This window comes from Trachurus trachurus, assembly GCF_905171665.1.
Source record: "Trachurus trachurus genome assembly, chromosome: 20".
NCBI lineage: Eukaryota > Metazoa > Chordata > Actinopteri > Carangiformes > Carangidae > Trachurus > Trachurus trachurus.
Window position 1 is genome coordinate 13,260,582 of NC_139911.1, and position 26,352 is coordinate 13,286,933.

The 26,352-nt window shown below is 43.1% G+C and overlaps 1 protein-coding gene across 1 annotated transcript in view; it reads left to right on the forward strand.

The window, feature by feature from the left end:
* The first annotated feature begins 3,253 nt into the window (after positions 1-3,253).
* The window catches only part of map3k22 (mitogen-activated protein kinase kinase kinase 22), a 37,811-nt gene continuing 14,712 nt past the window's right edge, over positions 3,254-26,352 (forward strand). Inside the window, exons 1-8 of the mRNA XM_083995800.1 lie at positions 3,254-3,624; positions 12,402-12,485; positions 13,091-13,135; positions 19,284-19,387; positions 20,514-20,551; positions 24,322-24,421; positions 24,643-24,759; positions 25,059-25,173. Of these exons, the coding sequence (XP_083851926.1) occupies positions 12,467-12,485; positions 13,091-13,135; positions 19,284-19,387; positions 20,514-20,551; positions 24,322-24,421; positions 24,643-24,759; positions 25,059-25,173 (538 nt within the window). The 5' untranslated portion in view covers positions 3,254-3,624; positions 12,402-12,466. The remainder of the gene's footprint in view (positions 3,625-12,401; positions 12,486-13,090; positions 13,136-19,283; positions 19,388-20,513; positions 20,552-24,321; positions 24,422-24,642; positions 24,760-25,058; positions 25,174-26,352) is intronic.

Sequence of the window (26,352 nt, forward strand, 5' to 3'; positions counted from 1 at the left end):
ATGTTCTTGTAACAACAAACTCTCCTTAAATCAACTTATTTATAGTCATTTTGTAATAATTACATATATATAGAAAACAACTTGTCAAGCCTCAGGCATTTGGTTACTTACAACAACACTTACACACTTTTTCTGGTTTTGTATAAAGATACTTAATATTGTAAAGATAGAGCCTAAAGTAGATCTTAGATACAGATGATAATCCTGTGTCTTTGCACATCACTGAAATGTCTCTGCTGTTAAATGATGCCATGACCTGATGTATCATTACATGAAGGTAAAGACAATCACCTGCTATTTTACATAGACGTCTTATTGCCAGCAGGACTTCAGTGTTTAGTGGCAAGGGCAAGTAAGTTCAGATGATCAAAACAGCACTGAACTGCAGACACAGTTTCTCCCTCTCACATTTAACTGGCCATACAATCCCTTTTATTTAGTGTTGATTCAGATCACCCTTAATTGATCTTGATTTAGTTTCTTCTACGGTTCAAGAATCAAAGACATCCCCAGCTTCTATTCTAGTCCCGGTGCACATGGGCATCATGTGATATGCCCTGAAGATGATTTTCAGAGGAAACTACAGGATATGGATACCAGGAAAGTCTGTTTGATCATTGATACTGCATGCATTTTATTGGAGAGGGGGGGGGGGGGGGGGGGGGTGGGTTATCAAATGAGTCTTGTGTTTTTCTAAGAAGTACACGTTAGCTCTGTTCACAAAAAACTGTGCTTTGGAGGAGAGTATGAACCAGAGCAATGGCTCGTTTACTGGGTTTCTCCACGGTGAATCCCAGGTTTGCTGAGTGCACTGGATAGGAAATCAATCATTTAATGTGAGCTGATGTGTGGAAAAAAAAATCTATTCCCTTATTTTTTTTTAAGGTTTCCACCTGATTGCTAAAGGCCTTATTGATTTCCAGTAACTCAACACCAGCCACAGTTCGCCCCGAGTTGGGAATGGATTTTTCTTGAAGCCCCTTTTAGAAAGATCAAAAAGGACTACAAGAGGGATAAGCACAAGAATGTGAATGTGCACAAACACATTCACACACAAACACACACACAGGCTGTTTCAGTACACAAAACACAAGGGGGGAATTCCCAGCACTGCACTGGTCTTCAGGGCTGGAGGTTGTCAAAACCAAAGCCTCAACAAATCAGCTGCCCTCACCTGGATACTATGATATTGAGTAGCCAGTTTAAACATTATATTAGGTCTATGTGAACTGGAATGAATATAAATTACATTTATTTTAGTTTAAATGAATTTTTATCCATGAATATGACCAGTTGTTGTTTTGTCCTTGTAAACATACAAATCAATGCAGTGATGTGCCTCAATTTAATTAGAGTTTCTATAATACTCCAATGCGTGCCTATGCAGTTACTGTGAAGTTTTGTTTTCCAACAGTCAGGCAAACAGATTCAACAGAGTAATTAAAAAATAATGGTAGAGATGAAGAAAAAAACTCCCGATACCCATTCACACAATGTTGAAAAGCTGTTTGATTAAACAGACGGCGAAGTCATCCAGCTATCCTCTGGATACTGTAAATCTGAAACACTCTGGGATGATGCTGCAAAAAAAAGAAACACGCACACACACGCTCCCTCGTGCGCACACAGGTTGTTATTGTTCATAACAGCTGCCTGTGGTTTTCGTCTAAAGCGCGATTCAGCTGTACAGGCATCTACAAGCACTGCAAATCCACAGAGAGATGCAAATGTTCAATTGATATTCATTGCACTCGAGAAGTCTTACACAGAGCAAGGGCATGTCTGATCACAATAAAACAGTGCTGTGTGGAACTAATCTGAAGAGAGCGATGTGGGGACCAAGGTCAGTGGAGCATTTGTTATTCTGATAGTCTGGTCTAATGTGCTGAAAAGAGGAGATAGCTCTGCCCAGGGTTACATTTTTAGTACCCATTATGAAAACCTTTTTCGCGCACAGGTCGCCTCCTTTCTATCTTGCATTTGCAAAGGTTCAGCAGTCCGACAAGCAAACGGAAATCTGTTAAGTGTAGTGACATAAATCACAACACCTTCAATCCCTGCCTCACAATACACTGCTGCATTTGACTGCTGTTTTTTTCCACTGTCATGGCCCATTAGTGTGGGACTCACGTTGATGCGTCTGCTGATTGAACACAACATGCTCCTCACGCTGCCAGAAAAATAAGGACTCGGTGTCCAGATATTACAGATGTTTACAGATGTTAAGAGTGTCTTTACTCACAAGTAAAGTTCAACTTCCTAATGGCTCTTTCAGACAGTGTAAAGGAAGGAAATGTTTTGCTGGTCATTCTGTAAGGACTGAGTAATTACTGAGCCATTAAGCTTTTTCCTTACTGGGGGCCAGTGACAAGCAGGAGCTCCTGTCTGTTTACTATGGACATGCGCACTAATGATGAGTAGGTGGACACACACCGAAGAATAAACACGTTTACACAGAACTAACAGCTCAGCGAAGATACAGAGTGGTTCGTCAAGTGCCAGTCCATCATCTGCCGCCTCTGCAGTCCAACCTAATGCAGAATATACAGACATTTTGTTGCTTTTTTCAGAAATTCCCTTAAGATTTTCTCAATAAAATAAACACTGAACTCCTTTTTTCAGTATAGCTGTCCTCAAACAGTATGGCTGCCATGTGCCTGTATAAAATTAAATGATGAAATGTATGTTGAATATGTTTTGCAACATATTCTCTTCAAATATCAATTTTTAGTCCCCCTCATTTATCATTAACATCCACAATATCAACATTTGATATATCAAGTATGCATGTAGGCTAATGTAAATAGATAGGCACATTTTTTTTGCATTAATTCATTTATTAACAGAATTGGACAAATATTATTAATCATTCCTATATTGTTTACATCAACAATAATGTAACTATATTATATTACCGGTATGTTATATTGTATGACCAGTATGTTACAGTATATTATATTATATTATATTATGTTATGTTATATTATATTATATTTGTTTTAATATGTTGAATTTAATGTAAATATAGATTTTCCCACATTTCTAGTATCATATATTTTTGTTCTAGTAGTGACTTGAACTCCAGTCTCTGGGGTCAGGTGTTGTACTTGCCCCAGGTGTCCACGCGGGGGCGGTGCACCCTGCAGTTTTGGCGCCGCTGCCTTGGAAACGTACCACCGGAGAGCGTCACCACTTCCTGGAGCTCACGTTGTTGCTGACATCAGAGGCGCAGCTCCAGGGAGAAACTCAGCTCCTCTGTAGTGTGTTAGTGTGGAGACAAGCGAAGCGCAGGGGCTGAAAGAAAAAACTTTACTCTGAGACACATCAGCCGCTTTGCAGTTTAATTCCTCCTCCTTAATGCGACCGTGATCTCTGGATTATGCACCTGGCAGAGGAGAAGATCTCAATGCCTGAGTACAGCGGGTATTTGTAATTTCTGCGCTTCAGTACAGAGCGCAGTTTCCGGATACCGACCCACTGTTTTGGGAAGATTTGCTCTGCATCTGTTGGGATTTTTCCGCTCTCCCTTTTCGTTCATCTGTGATAACTTAACACTCTTATAGTCAAGCCATCTTCACAAATCCTGCAGCCACAACAACAACATGGAGTCACACAGATAACAAGGTAAGAGTCTAGTCTGCATTTTTTACTTCATTTTCTTATCAAGATATCTGCTTTTGTACTGTTATTTCCTGTTTGAAGTGCCAGGACATTAAAGTAGACTTGCATTAGTTATTGGTTTGGAGAGTTGTAGTTGGACATAGTGTTTTTATTAAAGCAGTAAGCATGTGTTTATCTAGACCAGCCTTACTGTAGAGGCCTTCCTGCAAGTGGAAACAGTTACTCAGACAACAGTACATTTCACTGCAAACTGTTTCCTAGATTACTACTTAAATATGGCCAAGTATGGTCCATAATAAACCTTATGAGGGCCAAAAGACTATTTCTACTGTAAGAATATATGCTTTGTTAATAGATTCACACGAAGTTGCTGGGATAATGGTGTGCACAATGTTTTTAGGTGTTATTTCCTGTGCAAAAGTCTGTTTTGACAATGTTTGAACTATGGTAAATGCCATAGTATAAGTTGCATGTGTGGAGTTGTGAGTGATTTCTGGAAAGTCATTGTCATATGTGCCTGTAAGACTCATTCATCCTCCCTGTGCTTTTTGATTTTAGATTTTTTTTCTCAGCTGTCAGTTGACCAGACCTCTGTGATTCACAGTGGTCAGTTAAAACGTTGTAGCCTACTCCTTGTCCTGAAACTTTAGTCTCATGTTTGATTATTTTTCCACCCAGCTCTCCTCCTGCTCCCTGCCCATTTCTATCCATGCATTTTCAAAGCGTCTTAATGCCATCATGGGTGTTAAAGTGATGAGGATACTTGGTGAGCTTGGTCCTTTGCTCTGCTCTTATCCCCGTGACGGCAGACTTCTGAGACAGCCCGCCAAATTAGATTTTAATGAGGCCATCGTGTTCATCAAATCAAATCAATATGAACTGCACTCACAGGAGTCGCAACAGCAAACTGACGGATGAGTTTATCAGCACATTGGCGTGCCCTTGGGGCTTCGAAATAGCCTTAAAGTGAGAGTCAAACTGTCAAGTAGAAGCCGCCCACAGATATGGTTGGTGTGCCTCAAACAAAACAATCCATTTGGCTGATAACAGGACTGGATCCCACAGTAGAAATGCCAGCCAGAGACAGAGGAGATGGTTTACTAATTGTGTTTTAATGGGACTAGTTTCATAAAAACAGACGCTGAAACTAGAGTTTATTGCACCACTTTCTGTTCCACAGGTACCCCGGTGCAGGGTCAGTATTGTTTTTCACATGCTGAAGGAGACTTCGAGGTTTCTCAGTTCATTCTAATAAAACGAAGTTCAGAGAAAGCCTGGTTGGTCATCCTTCAGGGGATTATTTGAAAGCATGTCATGAACCACAGAGTCCCCTCATGCAAGGCTCTGTTCACTCACTTCTGAGAAAAGTTCATTAATAACTCCCCTTAACTTCCTGCTGTCACCTCACGCTGGCTCCTTTTTGAGTCATTAGCCGAGTGTCTTCATCAAAACGAACCCTCCGTCCTCATGCGGTCCCGCTCAGTGGAGAGCGAGGTCAAGGCTATCACATGTTGAACTCTCAGAGAAGCCAGCGGTGGAGTTCAAAGGTGACTGTGACTCATAAGGAGGCCGACGATCATCCCTCGAAGGCCCGTTGCTTGGTTATGACAAAAAACAAAACACAGTCGTCATTAGAAATAGTCTTTCTCTCTTAGACTGATACAGTGTTATAAGAGGCTGAGTGTGTTCCAACATTAGACAGTAGATAGATCCACTGTGTTTTTAAAAGTATTATATCAAATAAATTCTCTGTGTCTCTGCAGCAGCATTGTTCTGAGTCACACAGGGACAAAGGTAGGCACCAACACTGGGACAGTAAACACCCCCGTGTCTGTTGCTAAGGCTGTCTGTCTGAACAAACTTTAAAGTCAGGCGAGGAAAAAAAAACAAGTAACCATCGTAACAGAACTTCAGAGGACCTCTTTAGTGATGGAGAGGCGACTGTCCCTGCAGCACTCCATCCAACAATCAGGCCTGTGGCCAGAGGGAAGCCACGCTTTGGTAAAAAAGACTTGAAAAAGCTGCTCAGACATCGCCAGATGGTGCCGATCATTCCGCGCATGAGAGTAGGAAAATGATTTTCTAGTCTAGGTGAAACAAAAATCTAACCTGGATCGGGCCGTATCTACAGAATAGTAAGGTAGTGTTGCAGCATCGTGCTTCTCAGCTCCAGAGACCGGCAGGCAAATCAAGACACAGAGAGCAATGAACTGGGAACAAAACCGATAAACTGTCTCTGGAGGATATGTAACCTCTGAATTCGGCAAAGGATTCAGCGCCCAGCTTGGCAAAGTCACAGAAATCACTGCAGAACCATAAAAACTATAGTCTCTGGTTGCCTTTGAGTCAATCACAGTTTCAATATATGACAGAGGAGGAGGAGGAGGAGGAGGTCAGGTGCAATGATGAGGGATTGGCACTGCACAAGTACAGGTGTGCTAAGCTGGTTGCGGCACACCCAAGATGACGCAAAAGCAGGAACCGCTGAAATAGTTGCTGCTGTTGTTGCACTGGATTTACAAACTGCTGAGGTCTGCAAAAGAAATCCTCTCTTTTGTTTTCAGCGATGACCATGTCAAGTTTAAATTAAGCCTAGGGCCGAACAAAAAATGAGAAAGTGAAGGGGGTCTGACTACTTCCCGAAGTCTAGTCTGGGTTGCCTTTCTTTATCTGTGAAAGTCCAGTAAGGCCCGGCGCCCCCTCCCCCCCTGCAGAAACCAAGAGGAAGTTGTCCTGATTGAGCTTTGTCTGCGTGGCTTGTCTGCCCGTAAGGACAATGCCATCAGCTGCAGCAGAGCCCGAGGCTGCAAGGACAGCCGGATAGACAACATAGAGCCAGACTAGGTCATACAATAACACTGAGGACAAGATTGTGTACAAAGTTACGTAAAATACCACAACTGGGTTTTATTTTATGTCCGCTGGAGCAAATAAAGTCAAATATGAATATGTGACACGAGTTTGCAGTTTGTTGCAGAGGTGTGAAACGAAATCGGGTGAAATGAAATCATAAAATTGCTTTTGGATTTTTCATTATCACGCTCACTCGGTCTCTTGAGTATCAAAAGCCGAGAACCGAGAGCCTCTCCGTGGATAAAAGGTTTGATGGTGAAGCACAAATAGTTTCTTGCCTCTTCCCGAAACCACAGCTGTTTGACATTCTGCCTCGTGAAATGGGTTTAGGTCCACGAGCTGTCTCTGCATGGCTGCATTTGGGTGGGGAAACGCAATGAATGAAAGTGCTTGTAATAGCATGTCAAAGCATAATGGATAATGGAAAATACAGCTTACTTCACAGATTGTGCTTAGATTCCTCTTGGGGGGCGGTAAGGTTCTGGTGATCCAAGTAGTGGATGTATTGTGAACGTCATGAGAGTCAGTTCCTTCAATTGGCTATTTTTAGCGTGTGTTGTGTGGTTGATGATAATGGCAGACAGCTCTACTTATCTCTGAGCTAATAGAGCCATCACATTCACTGAGGAAGGTTCTCTAACACTGGAGTCTGATTGGTACCAGCGGATTGAGTAACGTAGTAGCCTGCATCCAGCTCCACTACTCATGCTCCTCATTGGGCCCTGATTGTGCCATCTACTTTCCTCTACGACTCCTTGGAATTTCAAAGGTTCAAAACAAGAAGCCAGAGGTGACAGTTCATTAAGTGATGAAGATTCACTTGTTCAAGATCATAGGATGAGGGTAAGGGTTGCTTGTTATCTCTGTTTTATACTATTATAAACTAAATTAAATGTGTTTTTTTGAAAAATCAAGCAAATTGAAGAATACTTAAAGGGATAGTTCAACATTTTAGCAAATTGGCCTATTGTCATAATCCCTATAGTTTTAGGAGTGAGTTTTACCTTTAATTATCAAAGTAAATTCATGCAAAACCGCTGATGCGCAGCAGTTGCTCCATCTCATCTCGTAGTGTAGCTCTGAGCAACTCGCGGCTCTGCTCCACCGTTCTACAAATAGCTTGCACCAATAATTAAAGGTAACGAACCTACTGCTAAAACTATAGGGATTATGGCAACGGGCCAATTTGCCAGAATGTTGAACTATCCCTTTACAGTAACTGAAATGATTGACCTTTCTGATACTTACTGTATAGGGGAGTGTTTAATGTTTTTCTGTGCAGCCCTTTTGTCAAACTCAAAAAAAGACTACAAGTCCACAGCCATGCCAGCAGCTTCGATTTGCTTCTGTACTTTGTTTCATGTCCTTAAACAATGAATATACTCATATTCTGGGCTTTTAGTTGAGGAAAACAATCATCACGTTGGGTTATTTGAAATTGAGTCTCTCTACTTTCAAACGGATGAATGATGATGAAAATCATCCAGAGAAACAAAGAGATCAAGCACACTTGAGTAACTGGCACTCTGAAACAGTTGCTCAAATTGGCATGCATTTACAAGTGAAACAAAAGGTAGAAAAGTGTAAATAATGGCTTCGTATCAAAAGGGAAATTCCTCTATTTGACTAAAACATGGATTTAGTGCCAGATGACAGGATGAATCCTCTTGATGTGCTGTAGGAAGACATTATTAAGCCTTTGTGTCGCCATTAAAGAGCCTGGATCTCTTCTCGACACTAAGTCCTGTGATACACAGCATGGGGAGCCAAGGTTATGATAAATGAGTTACGGGGCCCCGCACGGAGTGACGTTCTCCCGCCCACACACTCCGACCACCACCCAGCACTCAAGCATGTCCCTGCATAGAAAACCATCAGCCTCCTCACTCCAGCGTGCACAAGGTACACACAGTATTGTCTTACTTCCCAGAACCAGGCAGTGTAACCCCTCTGACTCATGTGGGGTGGCCAGAGTGCAGTCTTGGCAGGCGTTCAGGGGACAGGACACCCCCGCCGCTGACCTTTTAAAAAGAGTAAGTCACCTAAATATCCATGGCTCACTAATCACTCTTAACTTCCTGCCCATGTCGCAACTCGCACAGCCTACAGGGTATTGTGACCAGCCTGATGTCAGGCCTGTGATGCATTAGATGTGATCTCATCAACACTGCAAATCTGTATTGTTTGTTTCTATTATGGATACAGCATTTCAAGTATTACCAAGTTGGGGTTGTATTTGCGAAAGACCTTTTCTAGGAATCCATTGACGTCTAGAGTATCAGTTTTTCGGTATCACTTTCGCAGTTGTTCTGGTTGACGGTCTTTGCTCTCGTGACCTTTGAGGGACCGGGGTTCTCCTCATCTATGGTCTCCATCGCTGTGGCCGCCTTGACCCCGGCTGATCAAGCTGTCGCAGCTGTCTCATCCTCCCCACCTACTGCTCTCTGTGATCCTCTTTATGGATTGTATGTTTTGGCATTCGGTGATTTCTGCAGACCAAGCTGTGCTGGGAGAGCAGAAACAGGCGTGTTGCAAAGTTTAGCAGCTGACCTCTGAAATGGCGATTTTCTTTGGGACTCCGCAAGAGTGATGTCAGGCATGAGGTCATGCCGCACAGGGCCACCAGGCAGCTGCGGAGCAGGCCTTCCACTTCTCTAATCTAAAGAGGGGGGGAGTTTCCCTCAGAGACCTACAGACACATTGTTTACTCAGTTAGAAAGTGATGTAACAGAGCTGGACGAGGATAGACCACCATATGCATATACGTGCTCGCCTTCATCGTCTTGGCTGTGATTTCCTGTTCAGTCATTCCAACAAAAATAAAAAATTGCTGCGTGTGGTTCTCTGCTTTGTCTGGCTCAAACAATTCCCCACAAACCTCTGAAATCCCATCCTCTGCTGTCGTCTTTTTAATTAACTTCCTCTGTCATTTCAGCACAGCCCTCACACTGCGACAAAGGAGAGGCCTCTGCCAGTGAAACATTGGCCCAAACGGTGATGTTATCCCATTTTGACAGCGAAGTGCGTCACAGTGTGTTTTCGAGGCACCTCTGGATGTTCAGAGTTGTAGGTTCATCTTGCGATTTTTACTTCACAAAATGATCAGGGGCAAGAGACAGGCAGACTTCTCCGGGAGGACGTGTGGCAGCGGAGCAACAAGAGCGAGTGGCGATTAGCATTTGATCTTCAACAAGCGGGGCTGTCACGTTGCCCGCCTGCCAAGACGTGTGTGGAGAATTGGGCTGGCGATCAGTGGGCACCACAAGCCTGCTATCATGCTGGGCAGAGGGGCGAAGCAGATGGGCCATCTGGCGACTCACTGGCATTAGGACTGGGGCTGTTCTGTTCCCATGTGTGCGTGCGCGGCTGCGCGCGTTTGTGTGTAGCATCAACAGACCGGGCGACGCAGCGCTAGGAGACCACCTGTCTTGTGGCTGTTCTTCATCTCTTTCATGTGTGGTCAGCAGCACCACAGTAGCACAGCCTGATACAGAGCTCTGACATATCATAGCCCCGTCCCTCTGCTGTTCACACTGAGCTGCCTCATATCAGTTGCACAGTATATCACAGTTTTGTCCTGATTTGGGGTTTTTTCAACATCCAGTGCTCGTGTTGTGACGTATTTAGAGCATCCCCTTCTCAGAAAGTGGTCACCCTTGAAACATTGTTGCTCAGGCTTCATATTTATGCTTTCATGTTGTAGCTTTTCCACTTCCTTAGCTGTTGTGATTGGGCAACTGACAGCCGTGTGCTGCGTTTTCCCATACTCAGACTCTGCTGGCACCCTGGGTCCCTGCCCCTCAGGCTGTAAATTGCTCCAGTGGCCATTTTTTATTGCTTTTATGAAAAGTTTTCTTGGCTGACACAAAGAGGCGCTTGCTCTTTTGTGTCTCTGTAGACGGGCTGGAGCGTTTGTCTGAGCTGAATATTTGGGGGTAAAAGATACATTTTGTACACAGTGGTGCAGGCTGTGAAAACACACACACACAAAAAAAACGCACATGCAACATGGACACTGGAGGTAGCCAAACAAAAAGCAAATGAAGTTTCAAGAAAGATATCTGGGGAGTGTTGCCATTAATCTCTCTGGAGGCTCTTTAGTATCTTTCTCAAGAACTGGTGTTGGAATTTGTTGATGGCCAGACTCCCACAAACTGAATCTGCAAAAGGGAGTTTTATACCCTCGCTCCTGTTCTTCTTAGTTTTCCAATCATTCTTTTTCTCTTTCATTATACTTTCTGCATTATTTCCCTGCATGCCTAATATGGATGCATAGTGTTACCCATATCATCTTCTCCTTATATGCTTCCCTCTTTCAGGGGGACTGTGCAACTAATTACTGTATGTGGAGTGGCATTTAGTTGGCCGCAAAAAAATAATGATTAAGAAATGTCATATTGCAGAATGGAGGGATTTTTTGTGAGACTTCATCCTTGATATCAAACATTAGACATGTCTTTGTGCGGCTGCCTGCAGCCAGTAGCAACTACTGTTGTCGTGCTTCCTCTTTCACGAGATACGATCAGATGTAAATCATCTGCGTTTTCATCTGTTTGACTTTTAAAATAGGAAATAGCACATCCCTCTTTAGAAATTCATTAGAAAAATAAAATAAAATCTCCCTTTGCTTTGTTGAATACACTCCCAGCCTCACGTGGTCTGGTATGACTAGGAGCTAGTGGTGGCTAAAGTTAGCAAACTTTGACTAGATATTTCCATACAACTGACATGAGGCAATTCCCCGGTCTGTTGAATTTTTCTGTTCTTGTGCTACTGTTACGTTACATTTTAGCCTTTTCCCTTATCCCATAATTGTTACTTGTGGCCAGATCTGCTGTTCAGCAAAATGTAGATAGTCTGGCTTAAATAGATCTTAAATCTAGCTCTATGAATAACTTATTTTCTGGTTTTCTGAAACTTGCAGCTTCTCTTTGGTCAGCCCAACGCGGCTTTCTCGTCCATGCTGTAATGGTCACAGCAGCTCATACCGACCACACAAATTTTAATATCGCAATGTACAATACTGCAGCTGTTTCTCTAGTTTCTGTTCCCCTTTTGCTCAGGCTGCAATTGATGAGAGAACTCTCTGCAAGTAGCCTCTCACAGGATGTGACTGTCATGTTTAAGAAAAATCAGTCTTTCATCAGTCTGCAACATGAAATAATGGTTTAGTGAAAGTATAAACTGTCCGTGTTGAAATATGTGAATTGTTTAACTCTGCAAAACAGTTGCGTTTCTGTCTCTGTTCTTTACCGACTATCATCAGTAGAACAAAACAAACTGTCAGATCTAAAAGACTCTTTTTTGTATTGCTCCATTATGGGATGTGACAACCATTTTTCTGCTTTGTGCTCAATGCGTAATGCATAAAGAAGGTTCTGGTTTTTGTCTTTGAAGTGCTTATGGTCTTTACCTGAGGCAGGCGGTTAGGCAAACACCCACGCCTGCCTCGCTGCTGCACCATGGGATCTCAAGGGCACAAGGCTCTTCCATCATCAAACACTGACAAATTCCTCCACAGCTGCTGGCTTGTGGCTCTTAGAGTGGCAATAAAGAGACACCAGGGCATGCACGAAGATTTAGACGTGATCGAGCTGCGTTATCATAATCAAATGCGACACTTAGCCGCCATGTTGTTATTTGTCTGCCAGGAGTTTTTAGAAAAGGATATGTCAACCTCAAGAGACCATCCTGGTTAAATAAAGATTAAATAAATAAAAGAAGCAGGGAAACCAATGTGTGTGTGTGTGTGTGTGTGTGGAGGGGGGGTGGGGGGGCTTTGTGTTGAAACTACCACCTGCGTCCTGTTTTGTCGTTTTTGTGCAATCACAGAAATACTCTGTGCACGAAGCCTAAGCTCAAGGAAAATGGCACACTTCTTGGATGTTGAAACTGAGTTGTTGTTTTTTTCATTGCTTTGCTCCCAGGGTGAAGTCTTCGCTTGCAGAGAGAAGTTGAGCTCTGTGCTCAAGTTCAACAGGGCCACTTCCTGATGATGACAGTAAACATGGGTGAGTAGTATTCAAAATCAAATTGCTGTACAGGACGTACCTACAGAAACGTGCTCAGTGACTGGGAAACATACAAAACATAACATACTCTCACTGCTCCTCCACTGCAGAGAAAAATAAATCATGCACAATAGAGGAAAAGTGTGAGATGACTGTTAACAGCTCCAGATGGCCTCGTGTTGTGCACATGCATTGGTCTATTTACATTGGTCTTTGTTGAAATGTTGTTTTTTCGTTTTTTTCTTTAAAAAGAAAATGACACAGACACTTGAGCATAAGAGGTTTATAGCCCATAACTCCCTCCCACAATGAAAGTAAACACAATTTTGGTTTGTTTATTCACACATATTACACCTGTGAACTCGCATGCAGATAGTCACCCACACACGCACACTGTGGTTAACCATACAATGTACCACTAAAACAATAGGGAGGTACTCTCCTGTACACAAACATAACACCTGGAGGAGCTGAGGAGCTGAACTGACCTGTGCAAACAAATCTCAAAATCATATATTAAGTGCTTTCTATACAAAACAGCACAGCAGAATTGGCTATTTATGTTATTTTTTGACTTCTTTCCACTGTGGGTTTTTTCCCCTCAGATGACGGTCTCCAAAATGGACCCGGACAGCACAGGAACTCACAAGGTAACCATAACTCTCTTAAATGATGCATTTGCATTGTGTTAGTGCTGGAGATAGTGTGATAGAGGTTGTTTGGCAAGTATGTTTCATGGCTTTCTTTCTAAAACCTTGATGACAAGATTAGTGCAAGATTTTTACCTTAACTATACTACATGTTCACCGTGATTGAGAAGTTTTGGAAGGTTGTGATGATTAAATAAATGACTTGTAACTTGTTATCAGGGAAAATGGAGGCTCCCTGCCTTCCACGTAGCGTCTCTTGGCCGAAAACCAACCTTGCAAGCCCAGCTTTCGTCGGCAACACATCAACACAAACACGCCCCATAACCCATAATCTCTTGTTAATCACAGATAAGACTACACAAATACACACATCGTAACACACGTATAATGTTTTCCACCACTCCATGGATTGATTTCTCACCAGCTTTGATGAAAACAAATGCACATGTCCAGGAGCATAACAGCAGAAAAGCAGCCGGACTTGCATAGTTCCCCTTTAAGTCAAGGGCCGTCCTGGTTAGAGTGTCTTAGTTTAGCCTAATGACCAGAAGCAGCTAAGAGGCAGCTTGCCTCAGTTTTAATTTCAGCAACTGAAAATTGGCAAGATAGTTTGAGAACTTTTTTTTCTCCAGTAATTTTTAATTATAAATAAATAGCATATGTCTTAAGAGATAAAAAAAAAAAAAAAAATACATGGTGTAAAATATCCCCAAGACAGAAGAAGTTAAAAAAGTTGTTGTCAAAGTCTTAGCTTGTTAGCTTGTTAGCCAGTGGCGTGTAGCTACAGTATTAGCTCAGTCTTTCTGGAGGAGGAGGAGGAGGAGGGCCGATGGATAGACTTTATAAAAGGTAAATATAATGTGTTGTAAATTAGCTTTAGGTGTTGGTAGGGTGACTAACAGTAAACCTTTAGCCTAGCCTGCACAGAAAAAAAGAATATAAGTAAAGTTGGAAAAAAGTGAATATATATAAAAACAGGACCCTTATTTAAACTGTCATCACATTTCCATTGCATCATGGTGGTAATATAGCATACCCAGGTTGAGAAGAGGAATGTTGCAGCCTTCAGATGTCGAATGGAAATGTTTGCAGACATTGAATGAAAATAATTTAAGCGTAGCCGTAGACCTTGTTCAAACAAAGTGCTTTTTTCACACACCCACAATACCCTGCATTACAACACAGTCATTATTCTTGGTGTAAGATTAACTTGAGGGGTTTAAGTATCACACCCATTTGGTGCTAAATTAGCTGTAGTACAGTTTCGACAAACACAGCAAGGTGCGTGAGAGTTTCCCGTGCCTCCTAGTTTGTATAGCAGCAGTATGTGTGTGTGTGTGTGTGTGTGTGTGTGTGTGTATGTGTCTTGAGTGTGTGTGTGTCGTGTGTCAGAGCCGGGCCCGTGCTGCTGCTGCCGCTGCTGCAGAGTGAGAACACGTTTGGCTCCAGCTGCTAATCCTGCTGGATGCCTTTGCCATGATGTGTCTCTCGGCACCAGGAAATCCCCTCAATGTCTTCATTCAGGCAGCCTGCCGCACACACACACACACACACACACACACAGGCTTTGCCTCGCAGGCCCTTACACACTTTGTTAGCTTGCAAGTTGCAGCACTAGCCTTTTAAAGCCAGGGCTATTCTTTTAACACTCCCGAGGCTGCAGCATGTGCCTGCATCTTTAGAGCCAAAACTCTCGTAGCTGTTCTGGCTGCAGAGAACTCGTAACTGTCTTTTTTGAGCTGTAGTTAAATCTACAGAAGAATAACTCTTCTTAATATGTAAACTATCTTAGACTAGGAGTTCCTACCTCATTTCACCCACTGCCACTTCCACAGTTCTCAGCTTTAGCCTGGAAAAAAAAAAAGAAAGAAAGATGCAGAGTGATGATGCAATGCCCAGCAATCAGCCGCTATTGTGTAATGTTGCTCACTCTGCTTAGCTTCCTGGAATTCCCCCCTTTTTCTTATGCTACTCACATCTTACCCAAGACACAACAAGAAGCACAGGAAGTTAAAGCACAGGTATCCTCAGTCTCCATACACCAGAAGAAACTATCAAGCCACTCGGGGGTTACTGTGACCCGAGGTTCCCAGAGTTCGTGTGTAGCAGCTACTCTGTGAGGCTGCTCCCTGGCAGCGATGTGCGGTTGGTGTGCGAGCTGGTTGCTTTCCACTGTGCTGGTGGTTAGCCTTGGCTGGCCTCAGCCTGGCAGTGGCTGCGGACCAGACCTACGTGATGTAATAACTTTGCTTTTAGGCAGCCATTTCAACTGTGCACCACCACGCATTTCTCACACTCATACTGCCCCCCCCTTTGCCAACCTACACTCCCACTGTTCCCGGCCGCTCTCCTGTTCTCCATAGGTTACGGCACTGGTCTCACACATAGTAAATGATGTCCACACACAGATTACACACACACACACACACGCCTCTGTTGTTTGCTTTGTACCCTTGACTGAGTGACTGAGAGTGATAAACTCACACCGCTGCCCTGTCAAGTTCTGGCCTTTTCCCACTGGCCTCTCTTCTTTCAAAGTTATTTGTCATGAACATTTTCCATAGCAATGCATGAAAAAAGAGGGAAAAAACACAAACTCTAATTGACTTTTTGGACCAACCGAGCTACTATCCATATTAGAGAATTGGCCCAGTGAATGAGAGGCACACCTCTCTCTGAATGGGCTGTTTCGGTGACTAATTCATACTTGTTCCATTGTCTGACAGCATGCACAGAAAAAAACATGTAAATGAGATCAGCTTTACTGGGGATTCGGCCGCATTAAAATACTGTAAATGTGAGCACAGAGTGTAGGAGGGAAGCAAATTAGAAATAAAGGGCTGAAACAGACAAACACAGGCAGAATGCAAATATGAGTACAGTTACTCTGTATAGTGACATCTAACGACTGTTCAACAAGACTTTAGTTTAGTTTAGCCTCTGTGTCATATATGTATGGTTCAGGGCAGGCCTATTAGGTTTTGACCTCATCATATTTTGGACATTTTCTCTGTTTTTGGAGATTTTATGGATGTAGATTATAGATGTATTAATAATAAAGAATACAGAATACAGTAATTAATCATCGAAAAACCCCGCAGCCTTTTCTTTGTTATGAACAACAGTGTATGCAAGAGATGAGGTATTATTTTCAGTGTGGCCACAGAGTGACCATGGAGAAATGCTTTTTACCCTCGTGTCTGTCTTTGACTGATTCAATCAAAAATCCATTAATTTCCTGATGTGGAATAACTTGGTTAGCCCAGCTCCATATTCAGAACAGAGACAGTGACTCAGTTCCTTCCTGTTCGGAGAGAGGACAGGCCTGGTTGAGCTGTTAGTCACTCACTGGCTGCTGACAGCTTATATTGTAACTACCAGGCCTCCTCTGTGAGTCCCAACAGGGAGTTTTTACTTTGACACAGTATGTAAGTCTTGTGCGGTGAAGGAACATCGTGTGGTTTCGCCTCAGGAGATACGCAGGTTGTTTACATAATGTTTGTAGGCGTGATTTCACTCTATTCCCTTGTGCTCACTTAAGCTTATCTTTAAAAAAAGAAATAAATAAAGCAAAGGGAGGCAGACACCAGAGGTGGCTCACCTGTGTCACAACTGCCTGGTGTTATCACAAACAAACAGCCCACGCAGGTAGTGATTAACTTGTAGATACATAGAGGAATGTGCTTAATAGGCACATTCTTCACATTACTGGTAAAACGTATTAGGTTTTCTCAAATTATACATAAAGTTCTCAGTTACTTTTCTGTTTTGACATATTGAACCATACAGTATGCCTCATGTGTCTTCATTCATTTCAAGGATATCAGCCCTTTCCTCGCTCTGTTTTTACTATTTGCACTGTGGGCAGAGATTGTGGGTGTAACTCCTCTTATCACTATTCCTCTTTTAGCCTCTCTGTTAGCGGAGGGAGTGTGCAGGTCAGTGGAGAGAAGAGTTACGTCAGTCCTCACTTCACTCCTGCTGCTATATCGGGGGGTTTGTCAAACAAGACGTTCATCTGTGAGACGGACCGTCGAAGTTGTTTGACCTCAGCTTATGTTTGCACGTCGCTGACTGGGCCAGAATGAGAGTTTGTGGTTTGCTTGAGAGAGCCGGTGGAGGGAAATGTTTTTGACTGGAAAACAGAAAGTTGACAGAAGGTTAAGTCAGCAGAGATTTCCAAGTAGTGCTGGATATTGGTATTAAATCATCCACATTGAATAAACATATTATCTCACTGAACTCTGAGGTGCAGGCAGGGTTTTATCCGTCCAGATTTTGAGACATCCATCTCTGAGGGTCTGTCAACCATTACCCAAATACAACTTGGTGTAGTGTGGCCTATAAAAGTTGAACCCTGGTGTTTGTGATGTAACTTAAATTTATTGATACATGGACATTGTGCAGGTTTCCATTTAATTCAGGTGTTTTCTCCAGACTTGTATTGAAAGGTCTTTCTGGAAATATTGGAATTTGCATAGAATTGTAATAGGCTTTATGCACAGCTCCACTACTTCCTGAAATAAGCCAGCTCCTTTATTTCCTGTCTAACATTATTGGACCAACTGATTAATCCAGGTGTGTCTGGCCATTGTTGTGGGGGCAGACACACCTGGATTAATCAGTTGGTCCAATAATGTAAGACAGGAAATAAAGGAGCTGGCTTATTTCAGGAAGTAGTGGAGCTGTGCATAAGGCCCATTGTAATTGATAGATAAAATGAATTGAGGGGTTATATTATAAGAGGAAAAAGTTAGATGTAAAGTGACATTTGATTGTGTGTTTTTGTGTGTGTGCATGCGCTGTGACCGCTGGGTGAACCCTAACGGACTGGCCCACTGTCGGCAAACAGCTGGCCACAAGAGCCATGCAGTGTGAACCAGATCAAATGGCATCCCAGACCCAGACCCCATCTGCTCCCTGTGCCACTAACACACTTGCTATGTGAATGACATTCCCACTCACTTACACACACACACACACGGATCCTTTTTATTTAGAAGAATGTGGTCTTTCCTGCAGGTGCTGTTTGTGTTGCATGGCATACACCTGCTCTGATTTCCCTGTGAACATTGTGTGTCAGTGTGTTTTTATAATGAATGCACCCAGAGCTCGTCGGCCGAGGTCAACGGCCTCTTCTTTATATTGTAATCACCGCACTCACATAATTGGTTCTATTAAAGTCTCTTGATATGGTAATGTCTGACATGCTCATCTGCATGATTGCCCCTCTCACACATGAGAGTGTGTGTTATTGTGCATAGCAGGAAATGTGAATTGCGACGTGGTAGAACCATCTAGATGCTGAGCAAGGTTTTTTTCGTGAACACTCCACACCTGACACCCTTTTCCCTTGAATTGGAAACGGCTTTCGTTTAGCCTCCGATTCCTTCATCAGAGTCAATAATCACTGCTCACGTAACGTTGTAGCCTGCAGCAGCCTTCATCCAGAATCTGTCGGTGTTGGACAAAAGACAACATCAGTCTTTGCCGTCAGCTAAAGAAGTATGTTCCTGAAATCTCTTCACTGATATGAAATGAAATGAAAAGTGCTTAATTACCGAGCTCCAGGCAACGCGCTGGCGACCACATTGCCCTCTGCGGCAGGCGCTCGTACTGTAGACGTGCATGCTGCATTATTAAACACCTTTGCTCTCTGGCAGCTTTTGTATGCAGAGTAGAGAGTTTGAGAGCAATCAGCACTGAGGTTTATCCACAGCATCAGAAAAATTCACCTTCCCTCCAACCTCAAAGACCGTGCAAAGAAAAGCTCTCTTCTCTTGTCTCAGATCGCATCTTGATTTGGTTTATGATACAGAGAAAGTACTGGATTCTTTTCATTGGGGAAAAGCCCGTTGATGACATCAGGAAGTAACCGACCAGGTGTTGCCTCACTGTCTGATCTGACCCAACACCAACAACACTGAAGCAAATACATGACAAATACTGAAATCACACCTACAGTACCTCCTTAATGTTCACCTTTCTGCTCCGCTAAATGTCAATGAGTTATCTCATCATTAGTGATGATAATGTCAGGTATCAGTCATCAGGAAGTTCATGCAAACCTGTTTCAGTGTGTTTGTTGATCCTCAGATGATTGACAGCGGCTGCACTTTTAAGTGATGTGTGTTTCCTGTTTTCTTAGACGACGAAGAGGCGCTGAACTCCATCATGAAGGACCTGGCAGCCCTGGGGCGCTGCTACACCCAGCACAACAAGCCCAAGAACAGAACCTTGCTCTACAAACAGGTACTTGCTACACATGGGTTAAATGTAGCATCTCTTTACAAGTGGCCACTCATTATTTTAAAGCTCAATTAGTCTGCACACAAAACCTCAGCCTCACTTCTCTTCTATTCTTTTTTTGCTGGGTGCCAAAGTCAGGTGAAGGTTGCACCGTAGATGTTGAAAGAATACAACTGAAAGCAGCTTATTCTGCTATTCAAGCATGTTGCCTGTGCTAATGTAACAGTGCACTGTATTCACTACCACTCAGGATAATGGAATCTGCTCAGAAAAGCAGAGGTGACACTTGGAGGCAAACACACACACACAAAAAAAAACATTTAAAGTATCTGGTCCACTGTGTCAGAACAAACTCAGGTTTAAAGCATTGACATTAGAGAATTTTAAGTGTATAATTTGTACAAAATAAAAAATTGCCACTGGTTAACTATCCTCTTATGTTGACTACTTACTGAATGACCCTGGTAGAGCAGTGTAGAAACTGTTGAAAAATAATGAACAGGCACATTTTGGACGTCTTATCGCTCTCCTTCATGTTTTTTTTTGTACTCTAGAAACTTCAGTGCTTCTAGGATTTAATTCCTCTCAATCACCTTGTGCCTCTTTCTGAAGTCGTTTACTGGTGCGTTTGTTCCCTCTCTGTGGAATGATAATTGGCAAATCCTCTTAAAGCACCAATGTTTATGATGAGACATAAACAAACAGTGAGGAGCGAGGAGAGAGTTTCCGCTCCAAGTGCCGCTGTCCTCTGTGAGTTAGCCGCTTCCCAACCAATAGCCCGCGCTGATATGATGTCAGTGTAGGTTTATCACCATGACCTCATGCAGACTTACAGGCTCCTCCAGATTCCTGCTCCCTTGGGTAATGACATTATAAATAGAAAAGTTAGATTGTGTTATGCCATCCTTTGAGTCACGTTGAAGGATACCGCTGTCTTTGTGTTGCAGAGCAAAATGCAGCAACAGCAATACGAAACATGTATCATTATAATGCTTTTTGTCACTTAAATTCCTTCCCTCGCTTATCGCTTTCATTTACTCTGCAGCCTAAATCCCACATATACAACCATGAATCATTTTTAATTTCCACTTCCATAACTCCCCTCTGTTGTTATTTTTCCTCTCGACAGGATTTAAGAGTCAAGCTGGAGCATGAGAGAGAAAAACGGTATGTTGGAACCTCTCTATTGTTTTTTCTGCTCCTCTGTCCAAGCCTTAACTCTTCAGTTCGGATCCTTTTTGTTATGCTTTGCCATGCCTGGGATTTTGTGTCTAGGGGAAATCACAGCTACATGCCAGAGTAGCATGAAGAGAGGGGAAAAATTCCTGCTTTGACATTTAGCCGAGGCCTTGTGTTTCAGACTCCTCGGACAGGCCGTTTGAGAGGGGAGGGGAGGCGGGGGGGTAGGGAAAAAAAGAAAAAGAAAGAGACGGCCTGAGAGAAGGAGTGAGCAAAGAGACATGCAGGAGTGCCAAGTGTTTCAGTCCAGTGTCCAGTCTTCCAGACACACCCCAAATTAATTCCTCATCTTATGTGTTTTCTTGTGCTTTCCCTCTGTCGTCCACGTCCTTCACCCAGCCGCCATCTGTTCTCCCTCACGCCACCAGCTTTAGAGTTACTCAAGAGGCAGAGCGTGGTTTCTCTGACTCTGTCTGGAGACCAGCAGGCTTTCCACCAAGGTGCCTTACAGTTTGTTTACCACATCCAAGCACTTTGAAAGTGAGGCGCCCAGAATAAATAACGCTCCTTTAGAACAGGAGGGTCTTTATTTGGTGATACACTTCATGTTGTGTCTACGCTGGGAATCGCAGCTCCATGTATGGATGCTGTATGATGCCTTCAGGTCCTTGTCTGGCTCTTAGCCGTTGCATCCTCATAGAGGTTCAATATCACAGACAAGATTTTGTCCCCATTAAAACCTCATTCAACAAACCCACACAGAGAATGAGCTCAAAACAACTCCTCAGGGGCAGAGCGACAAACACAGGGTGCACTATTACAGCAGAAATTACCAGAGGGAGACTGACCAGAGCCTACAAGAAGAATAGCTTTGATTCATCAGACTATAGACCAGAGGAAGAGGCATTGGTTCAGTGAGGCTGTGATTAGAAAGCCACAGGCTCACAGGAGTGAGAAAGAGAAGGGAAACGGCACGCTCCTCCACCAGAATACGGTTTCACACTGGGCCTCTCACTTTTTCACAGCCCTAATTGGCTACTGCTGAGGAAGAGACGAGTTTTTCATGTTCCTGTCTCCCTGCGTCTCTGCCTCCCTCTGTTTCTCTGTCTCGCAGTCTTCCTCCCTTTCTCACGCGCTTCCCCGCTCTTCTTGGAACAGACAGACAACGGCTCGCTCTGGAAGACTCCATTCATAGATTTTGAAAGACTTTTTTTTATTCATTTTTTATTCACTCTGTCAATTCACACACTCTCTCTCTCTCTCTCTCCTCTCGTCTCCTGTCATGTTGTTAGTTAGCTCGCACCATGTTATGCCTGTCTGAGCTTTGACCTCTTTCACTCTGGTTTTAGATCCTGTTTTTGGGAATCAATAGGGTGAAATAAAAACATCTGATTAGCATTATAGACTATATGTGTATGAAAAAAGTTACAAATAGTGATGAACTGTCGCCAGATTCTTCAGTTCGTCACAACTCTACAGAGCGTTTTAGCATCTCTCAGTTCATTGTTTTGTTTTTTTCAGCCCACAACTATAATGTTTTGGTTCACTCTCTCCATTTGGATCAGCAGCAGCAGGCCAGGCAGCAGCTTTTTTAGCGGAAAAGCTTTGATAAAGCAGAGCGTACGCTTCCTGCCCTGCACCAAACAGCAGACAGACAACTGGCTGCAAACACAGTGGCGCATTTAGCAGCTAGAAAAACCAACTAAAAGGAAAGAGAATACTGGATTTACACTTGACAGGTGGACAGAAACATGACTCAGTCTTTACAGCTCAGTATTGCTGTCCTACAATATTCCATGTTTAATGATTGCACGTGCTCAAGCTGCACAATATAGTATTTATGGTCTAGGTGAATTAGTACCCTCCATTTCTTGATGGGTCTTCATGCAGATACTCAAAGATCAGTAAGAAAACACAGATGGAAAAATATAAAACACAAGCAGCAATTAAATAAAATAAAATAAAAATCCCATGAAAGCATACTGAACAACTTTGTTGAGCCCTCCCCAAAAAATAGTTTCAGATTGAGTTACAGAGCAGGAAACTCCTGAGCCTGATTATGAGTAAGTTTAATATTTTCAATTTTAATGGAATTCAGAAAATTCCCTTCATTCCTGAGAACAGTGGTGACATTTTATTGGCTTTTTATTTAAAAAACAAAAAAACTGCCCAATTATAATCTGAGTTGCAGCACCAGTGTGAATTACATGGGACATCTGAGCAGCGTCAACAGCACTTGAGGTATTAGGAGTCCCTGAGTCAGGATAACCGTGTTGTCTGTTCACAATGGAATCAAATTGGACGGTCTCTCTTTTCATTGGCAAGAGCTGAAGGTTTAGGGCAGGAAATAGGAGCTGTGTCTCTCTCTTCCCCTGGCTCTGCCTCAGGGTCTCCTGCCAGAGAGTGAAGGAACGGAGCCAGACGTTGTTTTTTTTTTTTCTGTGTATATATGACTGTGATTGTGTTCACGAGAAGGAGAGAGTGTGCTGGGATGTGCATGAGCATTCGTTTTTTACAAATATGCGTGTTCCTCAGTGTGTGTCCACATGCTTTCACAGAGGAAGGAAAGCCATATCTTTTGGAGCAGCATCCTCACCCCCCCCCTCTCCTCCCTCCTCCTCCTCCACATCCCTCCAGCTCTTTATCAGACACATCATCGCCGAGTATAAACAGAGACGGAGAGCGTTTAGTTGTGCCGCTGCTCGACTCTGATCTGCAGGCCCCCTCTTCCCAGAATCCTCTCCTCAAATGAGGGAACCAGTGAGCAGTCATTAAGATAGGCAGCGCTTTGGCCTCTGATGAGGAAATGATGGGATAAAAACAACTCCTTTATCAGGATACTATAAAGAGATGGTGGGCTGCTGCGGATTCTTCAAAAGCAGAGAGTGAGGGGAGATAGACGGAGAAGAGAGGAGAAGAGATGCCAGAGAGAATCTCTTTTCTTTGTCTTTCCTTTATTTTCTCAGGCTGTCTCCTTTATTTTCTCTCTCGGAGTCTGTAAATATCTCTGCGTCTCTGTATCATTCACTCTGTCACTCTTTAAAAGAGGAGGGAAAGACACACATCCTGCTGCTTTTGCTGCCGCTCCAGATTTTTTCCCCTTTCCTCTCAGGAAGTTTCCCATCTGCCTTTGTGCTGGCTTAGTGGAGAGGCCCAGTGGTGTTGAAACAGTGTCTGATGCACACACTGATTGGGAAGCACACTCATGCATGTAGAGTTTTACAAACACTCACGCATCCATATATACACGCACTACAAACAGCACTGATAAGCTCGGACACAGACAGACTGACTAAGTGTGCACACTCAGTCGTTCACGTAGGCATACGTACATCAGAGAGTCTGTTTTCACCGCATTGATTAAGGCCTCCTTGCTTGCGCTCACTCCTCTCCTTGACCCGGCTGACCTGTCCATTTTTCCTCATGTTACCATGGAAACACTGTTATAATATAGCTTGAACAGGCTATCATTCAATCTAAACGAATGTTAAAAAGATGTTGGCTTGTGGAAAACCGCAAAAGGAAGAACGAATGAGAGAAAAAACGTTACTTGTTCTTTTTCAATTGTCATTGTCATAATGTCTATCCTGAGCGTGCTGATAGACTTATAAGCTACAAGCATGGCCACTCACTTGTTGTGTTCTGCCAAAATCTCTATCAAATTGTGAGTCTGTGCTCGTGAGAGTTGCAGCCAAACACCACATACGCTCCTCACGTGACGTCGACCTCTGACCTTGCCGCTCTGCTCCGTTTCCCAGAATCATCCCGTTCCAGAGGCCGCTGAAGATCAAGGAGCTGCTGCAGAAAGTGACGGAGGCCTTTGGTCAGCAGATGGACATGTTCTTTATGGAGAAGGAGGTACAAGAACAACCGGTCAAGCTCCCTCCACTGAGTTCTACCATTTTGCATTTTTTTAAGTTTTTTTCCCCATTAAAATCCCGAAAGTTAGATCAATGCGACATTCGCATGACAGCTACAGAAACCGTGCGTCACGCATGCACTGATGCATTTGCATGCTGTTATTATGGAACAATGGGGAAGGAAAAGGTCATGTGCTGTATGTTTTCTTGTCCTTTCAGTCGCTGCAGCCGCTGAAGACCCAGGAGGAACTGGATCAGGCGGTGCAGACGTTGGGCTGCAGCTCAGGGGCCAATGGGCTCCTCAGGATATTGCTCAAGACCCCCAAGAACAACCATGTGAGTCCCATGTGAATTTTACCAGCAGTGCAGTGTATGATATGCTGTCATACAAAGAATTAGACGTTGAGTTCACACATTGAAGTAGTGAAGCGACTGAAGAAGGCTGTCAGACTGAAGACTGAAATCTGTCATCTGCATCGGCACGCCAACTTAAAGGAAGCAAACTTCCTTTACTGATATGGTGATGTAAATGGACGATGATGTAATGTTGTCCCTTCTCTCACTTCCTCCTCTGGTCCTGTTCCCTTTCTCTCCTTTCTCCCACTTCCTATGTATTTTCCCTTTTTTTTTTCAAGTACCTACAGGTGAACAGCAGGGACAAACAGAGCGAGATGAGATCATCGCGGTCACTGGGAGATTTGAAGGGCTCCCTGCTCAAGGGGTCAGAGAGGGTGCGCAAACACTCGACGGGTGAGCTGGCACGCAAGAAACACACTCAGAAATGCAGAATCACGGGCGATCAGAGCAGTTGTTAGATGCCGTTTGCACAAATCAAGGTAGGGAGAAAACAAACAGAGAGAGAGTAGGCAGGGAAGCAAGAAGCACACAGCTCCGTCCTCCTGCTGATGTGAAGGTTTTTCGTCCCCCTCCTCTGCTAAAACCTCGAGGGTGGCCTCTGTCAGTGTCAATTTACAACATAGTGTGATGCCAGTGTCGTAGGAATGTTAATGGCAGGATGAGGGGCATGCTTTGTCTGGACAGAAAAATGCAAATAGGAGGTGAAAGTATCATCTTTAACAGCCACGGAGAAGACAGGACAGAGCAAGGACGAGTTTCTGCTCTCATACCAAGCAGCTCCGCTCCGTCTGCGTCGTCACCTTGATCAGTGAGAGTTTTGATTTTGAACTTGTTTCAAGGCGACTCATGATTATTTACTTAATTGCTGAGAAAACAAATGATGCTCCGTCCTCATAAACGGCTTTATAAATATAAACTTACAGCAAGCAACCAGTCAGCTAAGCATAAAGATTGTACACAGCGGAAATGGACCGCTTACTGTACTTTAAAATTATTATTATTCATTTATTTTGCACGAACATATCATTTAAAATAGTATGAATAATCATTATGATTGGGATGTGCAAAGGGGAGGTATGAAACCCAAAAGGGCTTATATGAAAACCTCATCCAAGAAGAACATATTCAAAAACCAAATTTATTACAAGTAAAAACAAGAAAATAGGGAATAATTAACTGACAACGAAAAATAAGTAGAAAAGTAAGTGATTATACAGTAAATATAGGAAAGAAAGGAAAAATGCATACATGAATGAATAATGCGAAACAGTAATAATAAATGTAATAATGAGAAGAAGAAGAAAACAAATTAAAAAAAATATGACAATAAATGTCTTATCATGTTTGATGGTACATGGTTTGACTGACGAGGTACTGACTTCTGTCCCAGAAGTAACAAACGACACCTGTCAGCATCTAGTGTATATTTTATTTACATTGACTTTTGAGCTGCACTATTTTTTGTTTTACTTTAGGAAGCTGCCTCTCCATCTTTCCATCCAGGTGAAGCTTTGTATTTGACCTAAGGACACGAGAGTGGTTGCAGTCTTCTCACCTAAATCTGTAGCAAGA